This window comes from Cinclus cinclus, chromosome 4 (assembly GCF_963662255.1).
Source record: "Cinclus cinclus chromosome 4, bCinCin1.1, whole genome shotgun sequence".
NCBI classification, from domain to species: Eukaryota; Metazoa; Chordata; class Aves; order Passeriformes; family Cinclidae; genus Cinclus; species Cinclus cinclus.
The window spans coordinates 28,007,444-28,025,966 of NC_085049.1; the positions used below are offsets into that span (position 1 = coordinate 28,007,444).

Sequence of the window (18,523 nt, forward strand, 5' to 3'; positions counted from 1 at the left end):
GGAAACTTATTGGGAAAGGCAGTGGCTTCTGAGTTGTAGGTGACTTAGGCCAATAAGGCAAAAAGCAAGATCTGTTGTTACATGAGCAGTAGCTGAATGACTTTGTATCTGGTAATTCTGGGGTGCTCTTCATTGACTAGTGCTGTCTAACTTCACTGATGAATGACCAAGGTTTCTGTGTATGTAGGGTTGAGGAGTGTGGTTAGCAGAACTGATGCCCATGATAAAGCAACGAAGGAGGTAGTTTATCTGTAAATATTGCTGACGTTCTCTCCCTCTGCCCCTCTAACAAAACAGGCCAGTATCAGCTCTACCTGTTCTATGTGCTAACATGGATGACTGGGACAACAGCAATGAATTTATTCAGCGACTGGACTTTTCCAGTTGTGGTGAAGAGAGTGAAGACAGAAGTGTAAATGAGGAGGACTCCCTGAGCTTGAGCCCCCCCAGAAGCTCAGAGTTCCAGAAATGGCAAGAGAGCAGTCCTCTGCCAGCAACCCCTCAGAGAAAGTTAAGTGAGATCTTCCTGAGTAGAACAAAAGCCTGGATGAGTCCCACCCTGAAGTCTTCCCCATCTGTGAGCAAGAGCTGGAGTAAACCTGAGACACCACTTCACATCACCTGGAAAAAGCTGCAGCTCTGTGACACCCCACACACTCCTAAGGTAATGGCACTACTGTGGAAGCTCTGTAGGAGATAAATGCGTCTCCCTTGGAGAAGTTTGTTCTTTGAGGGGAACTTGGAAATAGGCAGCTGCCCTTGCTGCTGTATTCAGCACACTTTTGGATGCAAGTGGGTTTTTTCTTGAGAATTGGAAATGTCATTTTGGCTGGAATGTGTGCTTTGCCTGGCATGTCTGATCAGCTCCAACCAGCTTGTTGTCTGGTTGCCAGAGTTTTTCTTTTTGTTTGAAACAGTGAATCTGAGGAAAGCAGGGCTTTGTTCTCAGGGTAGCAAATCTCCTGTGGAAGAGGTAGCAAACGGATATGTGCTTGTGGTGGGAAGTTTGCCTCTCTGTGCCTGTGTTACTGATCCAATTTGAGAGAATGATCCCAGTCCCCGTTATGTCTAACTTCTTAGAGAGGGTAAATACAACTGTTTTTTTTTTCTTGACTTGGCACCAGCTTCTCTGTTCCTAGATAATTTCTGGTGTGCGCATGGCTCCAAGCAGTCCAGACCTGCAGTGGAGTGTAGCTGTTGGTCTTATCTCAATGTTCCTGATCTACTGATAGATTCTTTGCTTCTTTGCTCAAGTAGTACACAGAAGATCAGTCCTTTAGTGCTTCTGAGGTAGGATTTGACTTCTGTCCTACAAAAATCTGACTGTGTAGAGAGAAGGATAATCCTCTAGCCTTATGTGGTAGACTGTACAGCAATATTTACTGAGGAATGGCCTGCCACTCTTTAGGAGAAAGCAGACTACAGGGCATCACTCTAAAAATTTCCTGCAGTGACCCTTTATAAGAAACCTCACCTTATCATAGGTGAGCAGTTGTCCTTTCTTTGGATGGACTGAATATTCTCCTAGTAACTGGTACTGCACTGTGATTTTGGGCTTAACTTAAAGACAGTGTTGCTAAAACAGGGTTGCTGCTGAGTAGTGTTTATCCAAAGTAAAGGACTTTTCGGTTTCCCATGTTCTGCCAGTGAGCACAAGCACTGGCAGCTGTGTGGCTCCATAACCAAGACAGCTGCTAGGAACAAACCAGAGGAAAGTTCATACTGTAGAATGTCATGCTTAATATATAAACAGAAGGCTATTAGCCAGGAGGGGCTGATTAGGGCCCAGGGATGGGCTGGACATCAGTCAGCAGGTGGTGAATAATTGTTAATCACTTGTATGTCTTGGGTTTTACTGTTTTATTGTCTCTTTTCATAGAAATAATAATTAATATTTTTTAATAGTTAAATTGTTCTTTTTTTTTCAACCTGCATATTTTACCTGTTTTTCCCTGTTTCTGCTCCCCATCCCCCTGAGGAAGGTATTGCAGTAGTGAGCAAAAGTGGCTCACAAGCAGAGGGCTAAGTTGCTGGCTGGGGTTAAACCATGATAGAGGTCTATAAAAATCTTTTCCAAACCAGACAGGCTGCAGGTAATGAAGGCTGCTTTCAGGGTGTGCATTGTGTAGATGCAATGTGTTGGCTGGATGATTCAAAACATGTTGCTTGTAGTTTGTCATGTTGTAGCCCATAAGCAGCAATTTCATGAAATCAATTATTCTTTTTTTCTTCTCTCCTGGGATGAAGAATGCCAAGCATGCTGCAAAAGATAGGCTCTAAAGGACCTAAATCTATCAAACCTGGGAGCATTGGCCTTAGAACATTTGGAAGCAATAGAAAGGATGTGAGCGCAGAGCCCTGTCTAAAACTGCACATGGAGCCACCAGATGTGAGTGAAGATGTGGCTCCAGGACCATAATAGTGAGACCACTGTGGGATTGAAAAGATAGGAGTACCTTGATCTTCAACAGGGAGACTTCTGTCAGTTCTCTTAGTTAAAGGGCTTTCAACTAGAAGAAAGCACAGTGCTAAATAACCCTTTAGACTTTATACCACTCTCTCAAAGCTGAAAAAAGTCAAAACCAAACATATTTTTTAAAAGTTGAAGTCAGATCACAGTGAGTAGATTTTTGTCATCTGCTCAAGACTGGTGTCTATGCTTTTCATGGCCCAAGGTTCTGGGCTAGTGAGTGCAACACAATGGTCTGTGTTTTGTGGCAAGGTGGACTACAGAATATCCAGAGACTCTTTCTGAACTTAAATTTCTGCGAGTCTGGTTTTTATTCATGAGGTGAAATGGTTTTTTTTCTGGCTTTGCTAGCAGCCATATAAGAAAAATTTCCAGCAACTTCCCCTATCCTAATGCTGCTTAAAAAAATGCTTAAAAAAAATCCCTTTCCTAGTGCTGGAAAACTTGGGTGGTGTTCTAGCACACCTCCTGACAAACCTGTTCTGACCAAACAGATACAACAGTCCATGCCTGGCAGAACTAGGTCTTCCGTACTAATGCAACATATGATGCAATTTCTACCTCTCTGTAGGAGGGAAAGGGGAGCAGCTGGTTCCTCTTGAGAACTGTGCTTGCCAAAGTGGCTCTCTAGGCCTCACTCAAGTGAGGAGGAAAAAGAATACAAACGGGCTTGGCAAAGAATGAAATGCTTTGTGGAAAATGAAAACTGTGGGGACTAAACTAGGGACACAGGCATTTAATGATTCAGCTATGCCAAGGAAAAGAGCTGAGTTCTCCTTGATTTACAAGAGAACAAGAATTTTATTCTGAAATAGCACCAACAAAAATATTTCCTAGTTTGCCACATTTTTCTTCTTTCAATACAGAGCCTGTTGTCGAAGACAGCTTTTCCTTCATCTGCAACAAAGGGCCCACCCAAAGGCTTCCGACATCTGAGACTCACTCCTCGTCCTGACTCTGATGACTCTTCCCAAGCTTCTCTTGTCAACATTAATCCCTTCACACCAGAGTCCTATCGACAAATGCTCTTTCATCCTAATGGCAAACAGAAGGCCAGAGGAGAGCTGTAAGTGAGCTACCCTTAAGCAGCAGACTGAAATCAGACTGTTGGAAGGGGATGAGTAATGGGAGATGATCAGTATCTGGGCTTATTTGTTAATGAGTCATCTACTTCTCTAGTATTCATTGGTGTAGAGTAAATGTTAGTAGATGAATAAAGGTAACAGAAATATAAATAAAAATCAATCATTGCCGTTGTTCAGAAAGGTAAGTGGGGGATCAACAGCTCTGTTTAGTGCAATGGCTGCTGCTTCACCAGTAATAATGAGGCCAGGAGAATGATGCTGCTGGACAATGCCACTGTGTCCTGTGGGCAGTACTGAAATTGCTTTGTGGAGGCCTTCTAAATGGAAATAAAGAATTCCGAACCCAGGACTACAGTCTAAGAGCTCAACTAAAAGCTTGTTTATGAACTCTATAAAATACATTATTAGCCTGTAAAGCAAGGTTTGGAGGTTCCTTTGAAAGATGGCTTCATCACAACTCCAGTTGGATTGCTGCACTGAAATGATACACCAGACTTTCCTAATCTTGTTATAGGAATGATCCTCATCCAGGAAGCCAGATTAAACAAGAACTACCTACAAAGGTGAGTGTCTGTACATTTTCCTCCCACTGAGTGGATATTTGTAAAAGCTTGGCATTTAATGGAATTTATGCTGTTATTGGAGCATAAACCATGGTGTTGTGCCAGAGGATGAATATCTATGACAGAAAAGGTCTAAGCTAAATGTTTTGTGAACATTTGTTTGAGATGACCAACTTGGAAAAGGTGGAATTGTTCTTTGTGACTGTGCAATAGCCAGGCTTATGGAAGGATAACGGTACCCTCTAGCCGAGGAGACTGGGATTGCAGGCAAAGGGTTTCCGTGGAAAAACTACACCCTCAGAGCAAATGTGCTACCAGACAACATCCAGGGCTGCCACAATTATTGTTTTACCTAGAAAGCCTCAAGTAACTTGTGAATTACTGAACTATTTTTCTGCTTGAGTGCTAATGAGATTGAGCATGTAATAGAGGTATAAAATTGTGAACAAGGAGGTATTTTTACTGCCAAGCTTTTAAAGAGTATTTAAGATTAGTATAAAATACATCTGCCTTATGAAATGCAAGCTATTGGGAAGGGCTGCTGTTTCATATGAGCTACATTTTACTGGCTGTGAGAACCAGGTGTTACCCCCCTCCTCTGTAAGCTCATGTACCATAAACTACAACAATCGCAGCAGTGGTTTCTGTGGAAACCTGTGCAACATGAGCTGCTGTCCCTGTAAGCGATGCAGAAGGATGGAGAAAAATCACTTAACCCACTCTTGCTGTTCACTTCATGCTCCAGTGCTAATCTTTTCTTTACTTATTTTCCCTGCCAGTGGGCATCACTCTACCAGCAGTACCAGCAGTTACTAGATCCCTAGTGGCCATTATTGTAGTAATAATTACATTCCAACAGTTCTGCCACCTTTCAGCCCTTTGTGGAGAAGTGTCTCCAAGTGAGACATCAGTAGGAATACAAACAAATAGACTGAGACCCCAGTAATCTGCCACTGGTCAGCAGTTGGTGCTTCAAACCTGGAGAGTCTCAGCTGAAACAGAATGGCCTTGGCTGCAGGCAAGGGTAAAGCAGCTCTTGTATAGCTGGGGTCACAGGAAGCCAGCATATCAAGATCCTCTCCTGAGCTCAGAATAGGTAATAGATCTAAGGTCTTCTCAAGTCCTGTCTTGAGGCCAGCATATTGTTGTTACTTGCTGTTCATCCCTGATTCTACCAGCTGTGGGTCTAGGAGCTGGTCTGGCTTGTCAAGAGAAGAAATGTGATGGAAGTAACCCAAGAGGCTTAAGAATATACAGCCAACTAGACTAAATTTCTCCTTAACTATAATTTCTACCTCTCTGGCTAACAAGTCCTGATTTTATAAAACCAACCAAACAGCCTTGCAACTTGGCCAAACCAGGGAAGGTGGCCTTTAAGAGGTCAGAAAAAGCATACAACGGGTGAAAGGCAATTCCAATAATTGAAATTATCATTTCAAGAACTGGCCACACACCTGCACATATGCCTGGATGAACAGCCAGAATGGGAAAGGGAGCAGTGTGGGTGCTCAGTGACAGCAAGTGTAACACCTCTAAAACAATGACAGCTATTAATTCTTTCAACTCCTATATCTCTTTGCTGTTTTGGTGACTTTGCAGAGATACACTCTGAAAGCAAGCAATATGGTTTCCCGCTACAAGAAGGAGTTCCTGGAACTAGAAAAAATTGGTATGGGGGAATTTGGCTCTGTCTACAAGTGCATCAAACGCCTTGATGGGTGCATTTATGCCATCAAACGCTCCAAAAGGCCTCTGGCAGGATCCTCAGATGAGTGAGTGTGCTTACTGGAAACTGCCAGTTGACATGATGGGCATATTCTTGAGAGGTGTGATGGGAAGGAGGGAGTGTGGATCTAAAGACATCTGATGGGTGGTAAGAGCAAAAACTGGTGGCTGTTGCACTTCTAAGTAACAGCTGTGAGAGTGGGGGAAGATACCACTATACAACTACTGAACATAAATGTCTAGGGAAGGAAGAAGTCACATGCACTGTGAAGTGGGAGGACAACATACCTGAACACCTTGGGTCTGTCCAGATAGTTTCTTTACAATAACTGTCAAGAAGTTTATTTGGCAGACATGCAGCTGTCCCTGCCTTGCTCTATGGCCAGCACTACTCTTATTTGTATTGACCAGCTTGTGGTGTCCTGTATGCCAAAGCCAAGTCTTTGGAGCTGTTGCTGCCTTTGCCTCTTTAACAAAAGACTTGCTCAGTGATTTTCTTTAACAGCAGTTCATGTCATTTAAGCAAGGGCAGGTTTTGTTTCAGCAGCTGTGAGAGCCAGTATGTCTGTCAAAACCAGAGAGAAAGGGGGAGCAGAGGGGTTCAGGACTTCCATGCTGCAAACCAGGGCTCCTCTCCTGGTGCCAGGCAGCCTCTGGCAGGGCAGGCTGTCACCTCTGCTTTTTGTGTGCTTCCCTAGGCAGCTGGCACTGCGTGAGGTTTATGCTCACGCAGTCCTGGGGCACCACCCCCACGTTGTGCGCTACTACTCAGCCTGGGCAGAGGACGACCACATGATTATCCAGAATGAACACTGCAATGGTAAGAGCTGGACAGCATTCAGAATGGGCAAAGTTGCCTTCTTCAGTACTTAAATGTAGGGTGTTTTGGCTTGCAAGAAATCAAACTGCCCTGGGGCTGCATTTCTGTGGAGAATACAGTAAGGACACATGATATTTAGATGAAGCTCTGAGTGGTGCTAATATTTTAGAAGCAGTGAATAACCTTCATATTTCTGAGATTTGAAAACTGTCTATTTTGGCTGGTCTGGAAAAGCATTCCCTGTTCTGATGCTTAGAGTTGGGACTGTCCAGGTAACACCTGGTATGAGTGAGTCAAGAGCTGCTGACTTAGGGGCTGTGTACCATGGCAAGAGCCTCCTCAAAATGGGGGAGGGTAGTGACTGGTTGAGATGAAGGCACCTTGCATCCCAGCTAGAAGAAAGGGGTTGACAATTGTGGAGGAATGGAGCAAATGATGAGGCAAAGAATAAATGGGATGCTGCAGGCCAGGTGGGAAACTCCCACCTGAGTTTGCCCTTGGCAACACCATTGCTTGAGACACATTTCAAAAGATACCTTTAGCTACCAGAGGTGCTGAAGGAAAATAAGCAATGTTTATCTTTTGACTGTACCTGTAGTCTTTGGGCTCGATGAAGAGTGGTGACAGCTGTTTGGAGAATTGCTTTTGAATCTGGTGGAGGGAACTATGAAATGTGGTGCTTACTGCTGCAGGATTGATGAATTGCTTGTGTTCTGGTGGCTGAACATCTAGAAGAGGTGGTGAAAAGTAAACTGATGGAGATGGAGGGTATGATATTTTGTAGCTCTGAAATATCCAAAGTGTCTCAATGGAGATGCACAAAACTGTGTTGAATGTTAATGCTTTTCAGTCAAAAAAATCTGCTAGTGGGAGCTTAATTTCCTTATTCCACCATTCCTAGATATGCTTTCTGCATCTAAGCACAGCAGAAGCAATTTTTGTTGTTCACTTGCGGTAGCGCCACCATCTTTACAGGTCAGCCTTCCTGGCAGGATATAGAGCTGTAGGCTGAAGGTTGAACTGCAGTTGTTCGTCCTTGTCCCGCAGGATGCTGGGCATTTCAGGGAGAGGAAAGGCTGAAGCCAAATGGTGATGTCCCAGAGCACACAGAGCTGGTGTGGTTGGGATTTGTCACTAGCAGGCCTCCAGGTGTTCTGGGCAGCTAAGCTATTTCAAACATGCTGTTCCATAAAGTCTGTATGAGGTCTCAGACTGACTCTTTTCCCCTAGGTGGGAGTCTCCAAGATGCGCTGCTGGAAAATGCAAAGCTTGGGCAGTATTTCTCAGAAGGAGAGCTGAAGGAAATATTGCTGCAAGTCTCCATGGGACTAAAATACATCCACAACTCTGGCCTTGTGCACCTGGATATCAAACCTAGTAAGCATAGTGCCTTCCTCATTTGTGGAGGGTTTTCCTGGTGATCCCTCAGGGGTAGGACCTCTAGTAAATCCTTCTGAGTGGACTGAGTATAGAGCTTCAAATAAGAGGATCTTTCCCTTGTCTTGTGTATGGTGTTCTGGGGTGTTTTCTTTAAAAAAAAAAATAATTTTGATTTGTGCCACTATTGCTGCTCTAAAATTGCGCAATCTGATAGTTGGCAGCATTTCACTCCTGTCTCATGACCTTTGTAATCCTGGCTCATGGGAATCACCTTCATACTGGTGGAGCAAGTAAGGCTGCCAGGGAAGATGGGGACTTCCTTATTTACTGCTGTCTTGTTGCACAAAATTTGGCTTTTGTGTGTGTACCTACTTTTGGGGATTAAGTTCCTGCAAAAAATTGTAACAAGGTTTCCTCTCTGCAGCTCAGGATGGTCACCTCCAGGGCAATGCTCTCCCCTTGTCACATAGTTAATATTCTTAGAGGGGAACTCCTGTTTCCTGCTGAAATTATGCCTCTATCTTGAAGGGCAGGGGAAAATTGACTTCACTGGGATATTTTATCCACAAGATACAGCTGTCTTACGCCAGCTGTGTGGCTGAATGTGAGCTGGGCAGGAAGCTGATTAATGGCTGAGAAGCATGGGAAGCCAGTTTCTCTGGCTGCAAAGCTTAACTACTTTGGCAGGTGGGATTTTTGCAAAGTTGTCAGGCTGCTGCAGCCTGACTACTGATATCACCTTATTGCTAAACTTCTCTGTCTTGCAGGTAATATCTTCATCTGTCACAAGCTGGCAGTTTCAGGCCCTGCTGGGCAGGAGGAGAGTGACAGTGAAGATGAATTCTCTCCTGGTGTGGTGTATAAGATTGGTAGGTTTTAGCCTACTTTACAGCTTGCCTAAGATTAGGGCTGCCCATTACTGCCTGTGGCTGCCATGTCCTGAAGAGATGTGCACACGAAAATCATAGGGTAGTTGTGAATGCCCCAATTACTCACCAGAATTAATTCCTTTATGAAGACAAGTCACAGAAAATTCATGTGCTTGTTTCCAAGTGCAAATTCCTGAGTTAAGAGCAGGCTTGCTCTTACTCAGTATTTCTTTGCTGGTGCCTATCAAATGCAAGCTTTTATTGCAGAATGACTTCAGTTTGCTACATTACATTTAAGTTTCTTGTTCTTTGTCTCAGGTGACCTTGGACATGTGACATCAATAACAAACCCTCAAGTGGAGGAAGGAGACAGACGATTTTTGGCCAATGAGATTTTACAAGAGGTACAACTGCTCGAGCAGGGCAGTGGGGAGAATAGGGTGGAAGAGCAAGTGGGAAGAGATCAGCTGTAGAGCAGTCGTTAGTCTAACTTGTTCCTCCTCTTCTCTGCTTTCTTCTGTCTGGTCTACTTATGAAATCTGTGAAATTAGCACTTCATTGTGAACTGTGGTGGTATGGGTCTCAACATGTAAATACATACTTCATATATAAATACTTCATAAGTAGTTACCATTGAATTATTGCAACTATTCCCCTTGAGGGATCAGTGAGACAAAGCCTTTATCAGTTTGAAGACATTTGATTTGCATATCCAGCTGGGATTAAACTACTGTGATTGAGGAATACATTTACCCAGACAGATGCCTTGTAAAACAAACACTAAACAAGTGGTGGGAAGGTGGGAACACACCTCTTAAACTGGCTACAGTTTTGTCACAACAAATGAAAAAGGAATCAGTATTGAACAACCAGCCTGGATGTTATTCAGTTCAGGTATTTAGGTGACAATATCTGTGCTGCAGGTGGATTTAGGAACTGTTAGATCGATGTATCAGACACAATCTTCAGTTTGAGTTGTGCATGGGGAGCTTACTGCCTTGTGGTGAAGGATGGAGGTACAAATGTTAGGCCATCCTCTGGAATTACTTCAGTGATCCCAACGTGGCCTGCAAGGTCCTTATGGCTGACTGAAAGCCGGCATGCTGTTGGTTAGTGGCACTGCCTGCTGCCAATGTTTTTATTGTGAAGAGAAGAAAACAGCTCACTGGGGTGTTGAAGGCAGTGCTGTGTACACACACTTGCTCAGCTGCTTCTTTTTGAGCTCGTACCCCAATTCACCTTTGCTTAGTGTAGCAAGATGTTCCTTCCTAACACCTTTCCCTTCTCCCTGCAGCAATACTGCTATTTGCCCAAGGCAGACATCTTTGCCCTGGCACTCACGGTGGCTCTGGCAGCCGGGGCAGCAGCGCTGCCTCACAACGGGGCCCTGTGGCACCACATCCGCAAAGGCAACATCCCACCCATCCCCCAGAAGCTCCCCCACCGCTTCCTTGAGCTCCTTAAGGTGAGGAAGTATTCTTGACAGGATGCTGGCTTTTGCAGCTGGCATGTGACAGGAGTGTTAAACTCTGAACTCCTTTGCCTTCTAGCTCATGATCCATCCTGACCCAGCACAAAGACCTTCTGCCACAGCTCTCACCAAACACCCTGTTCTCCGTCCTTCATGTGGAAAAGCTGTGCAGCTCCAGGAGCAGCTAAATGTAGAGAAATGCAAGACTGCCATGCTGGAAAGGTAGGGGTGGCTTGGTCATGGAGGGGGGAAGGTGTGGGCACAGCCATGCTGGTCACCAGCTTTGAATGGAGGGTGGTAGTGCAGGGAGAATGCACGTGCAGAAATCCCCTGCAGCTCTTGTGCCTGAAGCTGGGGGAATGATGGGGCTGTAAAACAGGGACTTGCTGTGCCCAGGCAGTAGCTGTGCTTCAGCTCTGGCTTGGAGGAGCTGGCTGACTTAAAACAGTGAACTCATGTGCTTCCTGCAACCACTAGTGATGCTAGATGCTGATACAACCTGCAGCCAGTGGGCAGATGAGGAACTGATAATGCACTGAGATAGTACTGTAAGCATAGAAGGAAGAGAAATATCAGGTGGTGGCAGGCATCCTTTTCCCCCTTGTTCTCTCACTGCTGTTTGCAGTAGTGTTCTGAGGTGCTGGGATCTAAGAACTGCCCGACAGCCCCTCGAAGTGCAGAAGGCGTCTGGGGAGTAGATTTTCTGTGTAGACAGAATAGTGAGTGCTCTGAAAGAATGGCAGGTACCAGAAAGGGAAGAAAAGCAATGGAAAAGAAGCATATGCCTTCATTTGGGTATTTATGTATGACATGACACTGATCTAAGTTTCAGCACTCACAAATATCTGAAATAATGGGAGAAAAACTGAGCCAGATGTTCCTCATACTGATGCCAGTGGGTTGCTGACCCGATACATAGTTTTCTTCTGGTAAATCTTCAGAGCTCCTACCTTTTCAAGCAAAAACTCTAGAGACAGTAATCTTCATGTTACCCTCCAGGCTGAGAAGTTGCCCCTTTCAGCAGCACTGGATTATTACAGTAACCCTCTTGTGCGAGATTGTTCAGTTTGCTTCTGTAGCTGATGGGGATTCATGCATGACATGGTTTTCTTCCTTTCCTCTTCCTTCCGTCTCCCCCCTGCAGGGAACTTAAAGCAGCTCGCCTTGCCCAGACCCTCATGAAGGACCAAGCCTTAGGAAGTGCCAAGTTACAAGAGTCTGAAACCTCTTCTAAGCAGAAGAGCAAGCGTCTGGTGGGAGGGAAGAGCTGTCGCTCGTTTAGCTTTACTCTGGGTTTCTGAATTTGTGTTGTCCAAAGACTGCTGAATGGCCCTGTGGAAGCAGAGGGTCTGCACAGACCAGTGCCCCATATTGTCTCTCTGTCATTTCCTTTTTATTGATTTTTTTTTTTTTTTGTTCCCCTATTATGAGATGTTGGCTGAGAAAATGACTGGCTTACAAGTGCTGGATAATGGGATTTAAGGTTGTCCTCAATCGTTTACTTGTTTAATTTCTTGTGTAACTGGCCTTGCTTATAGACTCAGTATAACTGCTGTGATGAAAGGATGATGTTTTCTCTGCTCACTTCCCTCTTGAGTTGGGCCCTATTATTGGTGACTTTGTGGTCTTAACATTTGGGCTGACTATATCTTTAGAGGGGTGATAATGGCTGTACAGGGAGACAGTATCTACAGCTGTCTCCTTCTAGGAGCAAGAAGGTGGAGACTATGGCAGCCAGTTTATTTAGCCATTAGGAGCCAGGCTGGTTACACAGCAGTCCTGGGGGGGGCTCAGGATGCAGCTGGAGTGATGTTTCACTTGAGCGGGGGGGGACACGGAGTAATAGGAAATACTTTGAGTTAAGGAGAGGGGAGTAGAAAAACATTCTTTCAAATTTCAGCAGCAAAACTTTTTTGTAACTGGGTGTGCTCTGACTGACTAGTTAGCCCCTGATGCCCGACTTGCTTTCTGTCAATCGGGGAGGGCTCCTTGTTCGTGTGTGGGAGACAACTGCGGCGTGTTGGTGGCTGTGTCTGTCTGTGCCCATTTCCACATCACACGTGGTGCAGCTGTCTGCCTGTGAACTGCAGCCTTTCAGCAAAGATGAGGGCAATCAGAAAGGGCTTTGACAGCTTTTTGGAGCTGCCCGAGTTAACTGTGGTATGTATTTTGCATTTGGGATTCCCCCTCTCCCGGCTGAATGTACCTCTGGGGGTCCTTGATGCTTGTTTGTGTTGGTTGTACAGAGCGCTGCCCTGTTACGAGGGAGAGCTTGGGAACTCGGTTATTTCCAGGTTCCACTGCTTCGTTTTGTGATGTTGCACAATGCTGGCTTTTAACTGTTAGATCCTATCGTTTCGTGCGAATAAAGGTTTTATCGCTTTTTTTAACCGATGACGGAGTGATGGAATTTTGTTGGGTTTTCTCCCTCGGCGAGGGGAGCGCGGTGCAGACGCAGCCCGGTCCGGACCCGCGGGACCCGGCCGTGTTTCCGCCCGGAGCCGTTTCCGGCGGGGCCTCCTGCCCACCCCTTTCCTGTTCCGGCCGTGCGCGGGCGCAGCGCGGCGGCACCGGCGAGGTGCGGAGGGCGCGGGGTCGGGCGGCGGGGCCGGGCCGGGGCTCTCTGGGGCGCTGCTTCAGCCCTACTTTTCCCTCCGCAGGCTCGGCGGCAGCATGTGGCGGCGACCGGCGTGGCAGGTAGGGCCGTGCGGGGCCGGGACGGCCCGGGGGCGCTCGGGCTGCGACCGCGGCGGAGGGCGGGCCCCGGTGCCCTCGGGGCGGGGAAGGGGCGGCGGGGGAGCAGCAGTTCCAGCCCCTGTGCCTCGCCGCGGTGCTGGCAGCGACTGTCCGGACACGGAGCTCGGCTGCAGTTCTGCAACGGGAGATCTCGGCGGGCTGAGCCTCGCCCCGAGGTTCCCGCTGGGGCCTCGGCGCTGGGTCTGCTCCTGGGGGAGAGAGAGTGGGAGCTCTCTCACGGGCCTGGAACCGCGTCTTATGGGAAACGGGCCTTCTTTCCAGTTCCTGCGCATGGTTCTCTAGCAGAAGTGTTTATGGGCTTCTTTCCACCCCACGCCTTTCTTCTAGGATGGAATATTTGCTGGAATAATGGCAGCTCCTTTACTGCTTTCCCACTTGCAGTACTAAGAGTTTTGTGTCCTAGATTTACCTTGGAAACAAGGGTGTCAGTGCATCCATTCCTGCTTATTCCAGTGGATGGATATACTTTTTTTGGGCCGTGGTGGTTAATTTCTGAAATGAAGCACAACTACCAGACCTGTTTGATTTCAAAGGCTAAAGCTCAAACAACTAAACCCCCCACTCTGCTACACACCTCTTGCCCTCCTATTTCTGTATTACAAAAAAACAGTAGTTACAGTCTGTCCCAAAAATAACTGCTGCAGGTATACCTTTGGGCCCCACTTCTTTCTGGGCAACTCTTCAACTTTGATTTAACTAGATGTTCTTTAAATAATCTTACTAGCTCTGTTTGGCTGAACAGATCTCTCTCTCCTCAGCTCTCTCATTAGTTACCTAGAAAAGAACACACTTGCAAGATACACTCACCAAATGTTCAGAAAATGGGGTGTAAAGGCTTGTGAGTGCTGTTCATAGATTGTGTCTTGGAAATTCACATTTCTCTGTTCTGTCAGGTGCTACGCCAGTTTGTAAGACATGACTCTGATACGGTTACCTCATTGGTACTTGAAAGATGTAAGTAACTCCTGAAATGCAATTTAGTTGTTACTCATTGTGTTTCTCAGTTTTAGAACGTCTGAAATAGGGCAGGAGAGAAGCAGGTAGGAATAGTAGCTGCTCAGTGTGGGCACTAGGAACGTGTTGTTTCAAGCACATGAACTCTTGAGGGGTTCCTGTCTGGTCTCCGTCAGGTGAAGCAGCACTTTAGGGGGAAAAGAAAAAAGCCCTGACAAGGACTACCACCTCTATAGGGCAGGTAGTTGTACTTTATCTGAGGTAATGGTTTGGGTCTGCTGTTGGCATGGCTTCTAACACCTGCCTTCAGGTGTCTTATGTGCTTGTTTCTCAGACTCCTTGGGGCACTTGGGTGTGTGCTGCTGCCCCAGCAGGATTTGTTCCAGGTACTTCAGCCTTCACTATTCACTTCATATACTCATTGTGCACAAGGGATACTTCTTTGACCTCTTTTAGTTCTCCTTGAACATGGAGAAGGCATATAGGCTGTGTCTGCCCAGGCCTGGAAGTGGTGTAAAAACTGACTCTAATTCAGAGGATGGAGTATAGTAATGTAACTTTGTTTCAAAGGTACTGCTGTGCATTTTTATCATTATGAAACAAAAGTCAAAGTAAGTAAATGCAAATTAGTCTCAAGTGATACATGGATGTGTCCGTGAAAGAGATGGAACAGAAAGAACAAAGAATCTCTGGCTTTTTAAATCAATTATTTCACAGTGATAATGGCAGTACTGCACAATCAACTATCTGCTGGGGCCCAAAAAAGCCAAATGTCACAAGAGCTTAGAAAGTGCTTAGGAGAGCTGCAGAAAATTGTGATCCTGGCTCTTGAGAAAAGCTGCTGACTTAGGGCTTGCCATGCTTAGCAGCATTGTAATTCACCTGTATGTGTGTTTGATCTCTCGTTTCAGCCATGAATCGTGTTCAGCTGCTTGGTCGGGTTGGACAGGACCCTATCATGAGGCAAGTGGAAGGAAAAAATCCTGTTACCATATTTTCCCTGGCAACCAATGAAATGTGGCGGACAGGAGATAGTGAAGTGGGCCAGGGAGGTGAGTCTGCATGAGCAACATGTCCCAGGTCATGGCTGCATGGCCAGCAACACCACACTTGAAAATCTCTGGGGTGCAGGAAGGTTCCTTTGAGGTCAGCAGAGATGCTGGTGCATTTGTGTGTCTCTTAGTGATCCCCAGCAGCATATACTGAAGAGGGATCTGCTGTTGACCTTCCTCAGGAGGAGAGGAGAGTATGTTGAGTGGGCAGTTTGTCACTGGTGGAGTTTGTCAGAGGCATAGTGGGTTCCATACTCTTACTTGTATTTCAGGATGAGAAAAGTCAAGAAAAGATAATTCTCTCATTGATTCTGTCATCAGTTTGCATATACAGAGGTCTCATTCTCTAAATTCTATTCAGTGTGGAGTGTCTGAGGGGAAAAAAATTAATAGCATGAGCACTGTCTTAGAGAAAAAGCATGTCTTGGTTTGAATTGTGCTTCTGCACAAGAATTTGTTTGGACACAGATGAGTGGAACATTTAGTTCTGGAGTAAAGTGGGAGATGGGGTGCTGGTATATTTCTCTTTTCAAATCACTTCTCATAATTTGAGAATACCAATGTGTTGAAACTAATTTGAGTCTTGTATCACTAAGAGGATTTGGCATCCAGCTGTGTCACTTCTGTGTACCTTAGGTGACATCAGTCAGAAGACAACATGGCACAGGATCTCTGTCTTCAGACCAGGCCTCAGGGATGTCACCTATCAGTATGTGAGGAAGGGGTAAGTGAATAACAGATGTGAGTGAGGGTGTAATAATGCCTTAATAATGGATTACTGGAATAATTATGGTGGCCAGGAACTGTAGCAAGAACAGGTGCCATAAAACAAGTTAAGAGCTACTAAAAACAACATACAGAAGCCTGTGTACTTTGAATCAGATTCTGAATTCAGCCTTTTCATCAGGAAGTATAGTGACAAGACAGGGAGTCACGGGCTTCAAGTGAAAGAGGGGAAATTCAGGTTGAACATACAGATGTAAGCCTTACTGTCAAGGCAGTGAGGCCCTGGCACAGGTTGCCCAGAGGAGCTGTGGATGTTCCATCCTTGGAAGTGCTCAAAGTCAGCCTGGATGGACCTTTGAGCAGCCTGATGTAGTGGATGGTATTTGATAGCTGGGGGGGGTTGAAACATATGATCTTTAGGACCCTGTTTCAACCCAAACCATGGTGTGATTACAGAGTTGAACACAGCAACACAGCTCTTTGACCAAAATCAAATTCTTTTGTGTTTTTTTTTTTTTTCCAGCTCTCGAATCTTTGTTGAAGGAAAGATAGATTATGGTGAATATACAGATAAGAACAATGTGAGGCGACAGGCCACAACAATTATAGCAGGTAAGGAACAAAGCACCAAGGTGCCCCTTGCCCCTTTAAAATGGAAAGGGCCTGGAGGACCTCTGAAATGGAGCTTGGTTTGTCTTCATCCTCAGTATCCACACTTAGGGATTTTCAGAAAATGCATGGTGTGTACTGGAGTTCCTCTGGCACTGCTTGAGAACACACAGAAAATGAGAGTATGCAGTTGCAAACTGTTGGTGTCATTTGTTTACCCCACAGAATGGATAAGGAGTAGACTTGTGCCGTGGTTTGGCACAACAAGGAAAACAAAGACATTGGACTTTTTCCTTGAGCCTTAAAATAGTCTGAGCATCCTACATCTTTATTGTGGATAGAGCTGCTACTGTGTTCATTTTGAGTGAGGGATAAATTAATTGGGCAGTAGAGCAAACATTTCTGTTATATAAGTATGTCTAAAAACACTAGGACAGAGGAAAAGTAAGCGGGGGGGGGGGGGCGAGGGAAAAAGAACAGTCATATTCCTGGATGTTTCTGCAGCCTCTTTAACAGCTAGCAGTGCTATAAATTACTGGAAGGGAGAAACAATTCTCTTTTTTAATTAGTATTCTCCTAATGGTTTCATGTTCAAATGGCCCAGTTTCAAGACATTTTAGAAATTCCTTAGGCTTGATGAAGTAGGAGTTTCCCATATCCCTGTAGGCTGTTGACATGGTAGTGCAGACTGAACATGACAAAAGAAAAAGGAATGAAGCTGTAACTGATAGAGATTGTAGTCAAAAAATTAAACCATTATTTTAAAATATTTCTAGTGTTCAGCAGCTTTTCATCAGCTTTAGCACACTTGTTCCATAGTACATATGATTACCTTGAATTGACTGCTTTCAGGGGATGTAGAGAAAGAACCCTGTATTAGACACTATTCTGTTTTATGAAGTATTATTCTATTCCAAAATCCGCATCTTAGCAACTTACTTTAACACAAATGCCTGGGCTTCATGGTGTGAAGGCTTGCAACAAGGCAAAACAATGCTCAAGATTAATTTTTTTCATTTCTTTTCAGATAATGTGATTTTTCTGAGTGATGGCTCAATAAGAGACAAGGTGTGATGTCCTTAGTGCTTGGATCCACGCCATTTCATTCCTTTGGTTTTTCAGTGCTTCATAATTCTGTAATCACATATAATGATGTAGTTTCTTTAAGAAATAAATAAAATGTTTGTTACGTAGAGAGTACATCTGTGTCTTGTTTTTCCATGTGCTTTTTCTGTTATGATGTGAGGAAAGGGTCTTACACAAAAGAAATCAAAAATGCTGTCAGAATTACATAAGTGGAAAATGAAAAATACTATTATGGCTACTCTAAGAGAAAAGTAATGAAGTGTGGAGAAACAGCCTTGATTTACAGCAGGCTTGATTTTTCAGCTGTTAAAATCCACCCTTTATTCTGTACTCACTGGAGATTTAAAATTAGGATAGCTGTGTCTGTATTGTGTTGTTTTTGGTTTTAAGACACTTTACCCAGTGCCTGATTTCTGGTGTAGTGTCAGTCTGTGGGCAGCAACATGTGACATGGGACTGCTGTCCCAAATGCACACTGAATAATTAATATTCTCTGGAAAGGATTAATTTCCTCCACTTTAGTTTCTTCCTTCTTTTGTGCTCTGTGTGCGCTGTTTCAGATTTCCCAAAAAGAACTGGTTCTGCAGCACAAACATATCAGGTCTGTATGCTGTTGGCTGCCACCATGTAAAGCAAATTGGTCACATTTCCTTACAAAGTCTTGGGTAATTGTTTCAGAGATGTTGAAGCTCAGAATTTACATTTAGCCTTGAACACTAATTTTAATAATGTGTCAGTAGTTATATATATTTATATATATTTATGCCTCAGAAATGGGTAGTTCTGTGTGTTAAAATATTTCTGTGGCCAAAGAAGTCTTCTAGCATATGTATGAATTCTCAGCAGCTGTCTCCTAGAACAGTAGCTGTGCCTCAGCTCCAATGATAAGAGCTCCTGGGGTGAGGGGCACAACTTTATATGGTGCGGGAAGAGTAGAAACCACTGAGAAAAGCAGT

The 18,523-nt window shown here is 44.8% G+C and overlaps 1 protein-coding gene across 2 annotated transcripts; it reads left to right on the forward strand.

Annotated features, from left to right (window-relative positions):
* Window positions 1–331: 331 nt before the first annotated feature.
* On the forward strand, window positions 332–17,674 carry LOC134043490 (single-stranded DNA-binding protein, mitochondrial-like). 2 transcript variants are annotated; one of them, XM_062491875.1, is made up of 16 exons: window positions 332–664; window positions 3,337–3,536; window positions 4,070–4,118; window positions 5,718–5,890; window positions 6,542–6,663; window positions 7,894–8,040; window positions 8,811–8,912; window positions 9,231–9,316; window positions 10,207–10,377; window positions 10,463–10,605; window positions 13,044–13,080; window positions 14,034–14,094; window positions 15,006–15,146; window positions 15,783–15,870; window positions 16,396–16,484; window positions 17,509–17,674. In XM_062491875.1, exons 1-16 carry the CDS (start codon window positions 332–334, stop codon window positions 17,553–17,555), a joined length of 1,989 nt encoding a protein of 662 aa, XP_062347859.1. In that variant the 3' UTR covers window positions 17,556–17,674. The 2 variants fall into 2 exon arrangements, with proteins under 2 accessions (XP_062347859.1, XP_062347860.1); XM_062491876.1 differs by lacking the exons at window positions 332–664; window positions 3,337–3,536; window positions 4,070–4,118; ... (5 more) ...; window positions 10,207–10,377; window positions 10,463–10,605 and adding an exon at window positions 12,934–12,961.
* The last annotated feature ends 849 nt before the right edge of the window (window positions 17,675–18,523 follow it).

Coding starts and splice junctions, on each gene's coding strand:
- LOC134043490 (XM_062491875.1), top strand. CDS start 332: ATGGATGACTGGGACAACAGCAATGAATTTATTCAGCGACTGGACTTT. Junction 13,081..14,033: donor GGCGGCGACCGGCGTGGCAG/GTAGGGCCGTGC, acceptor CTGTTCTGTCAG/GTGCTACGCCAGTTTGTAAG. Junction 14,095..15,005: donor CTCATTGGTACTTGAAAGAT/GTAAGTAACTCC, acceptor CTCTCGTTTCAG/CCATGAATCGTGTTCAGCTG.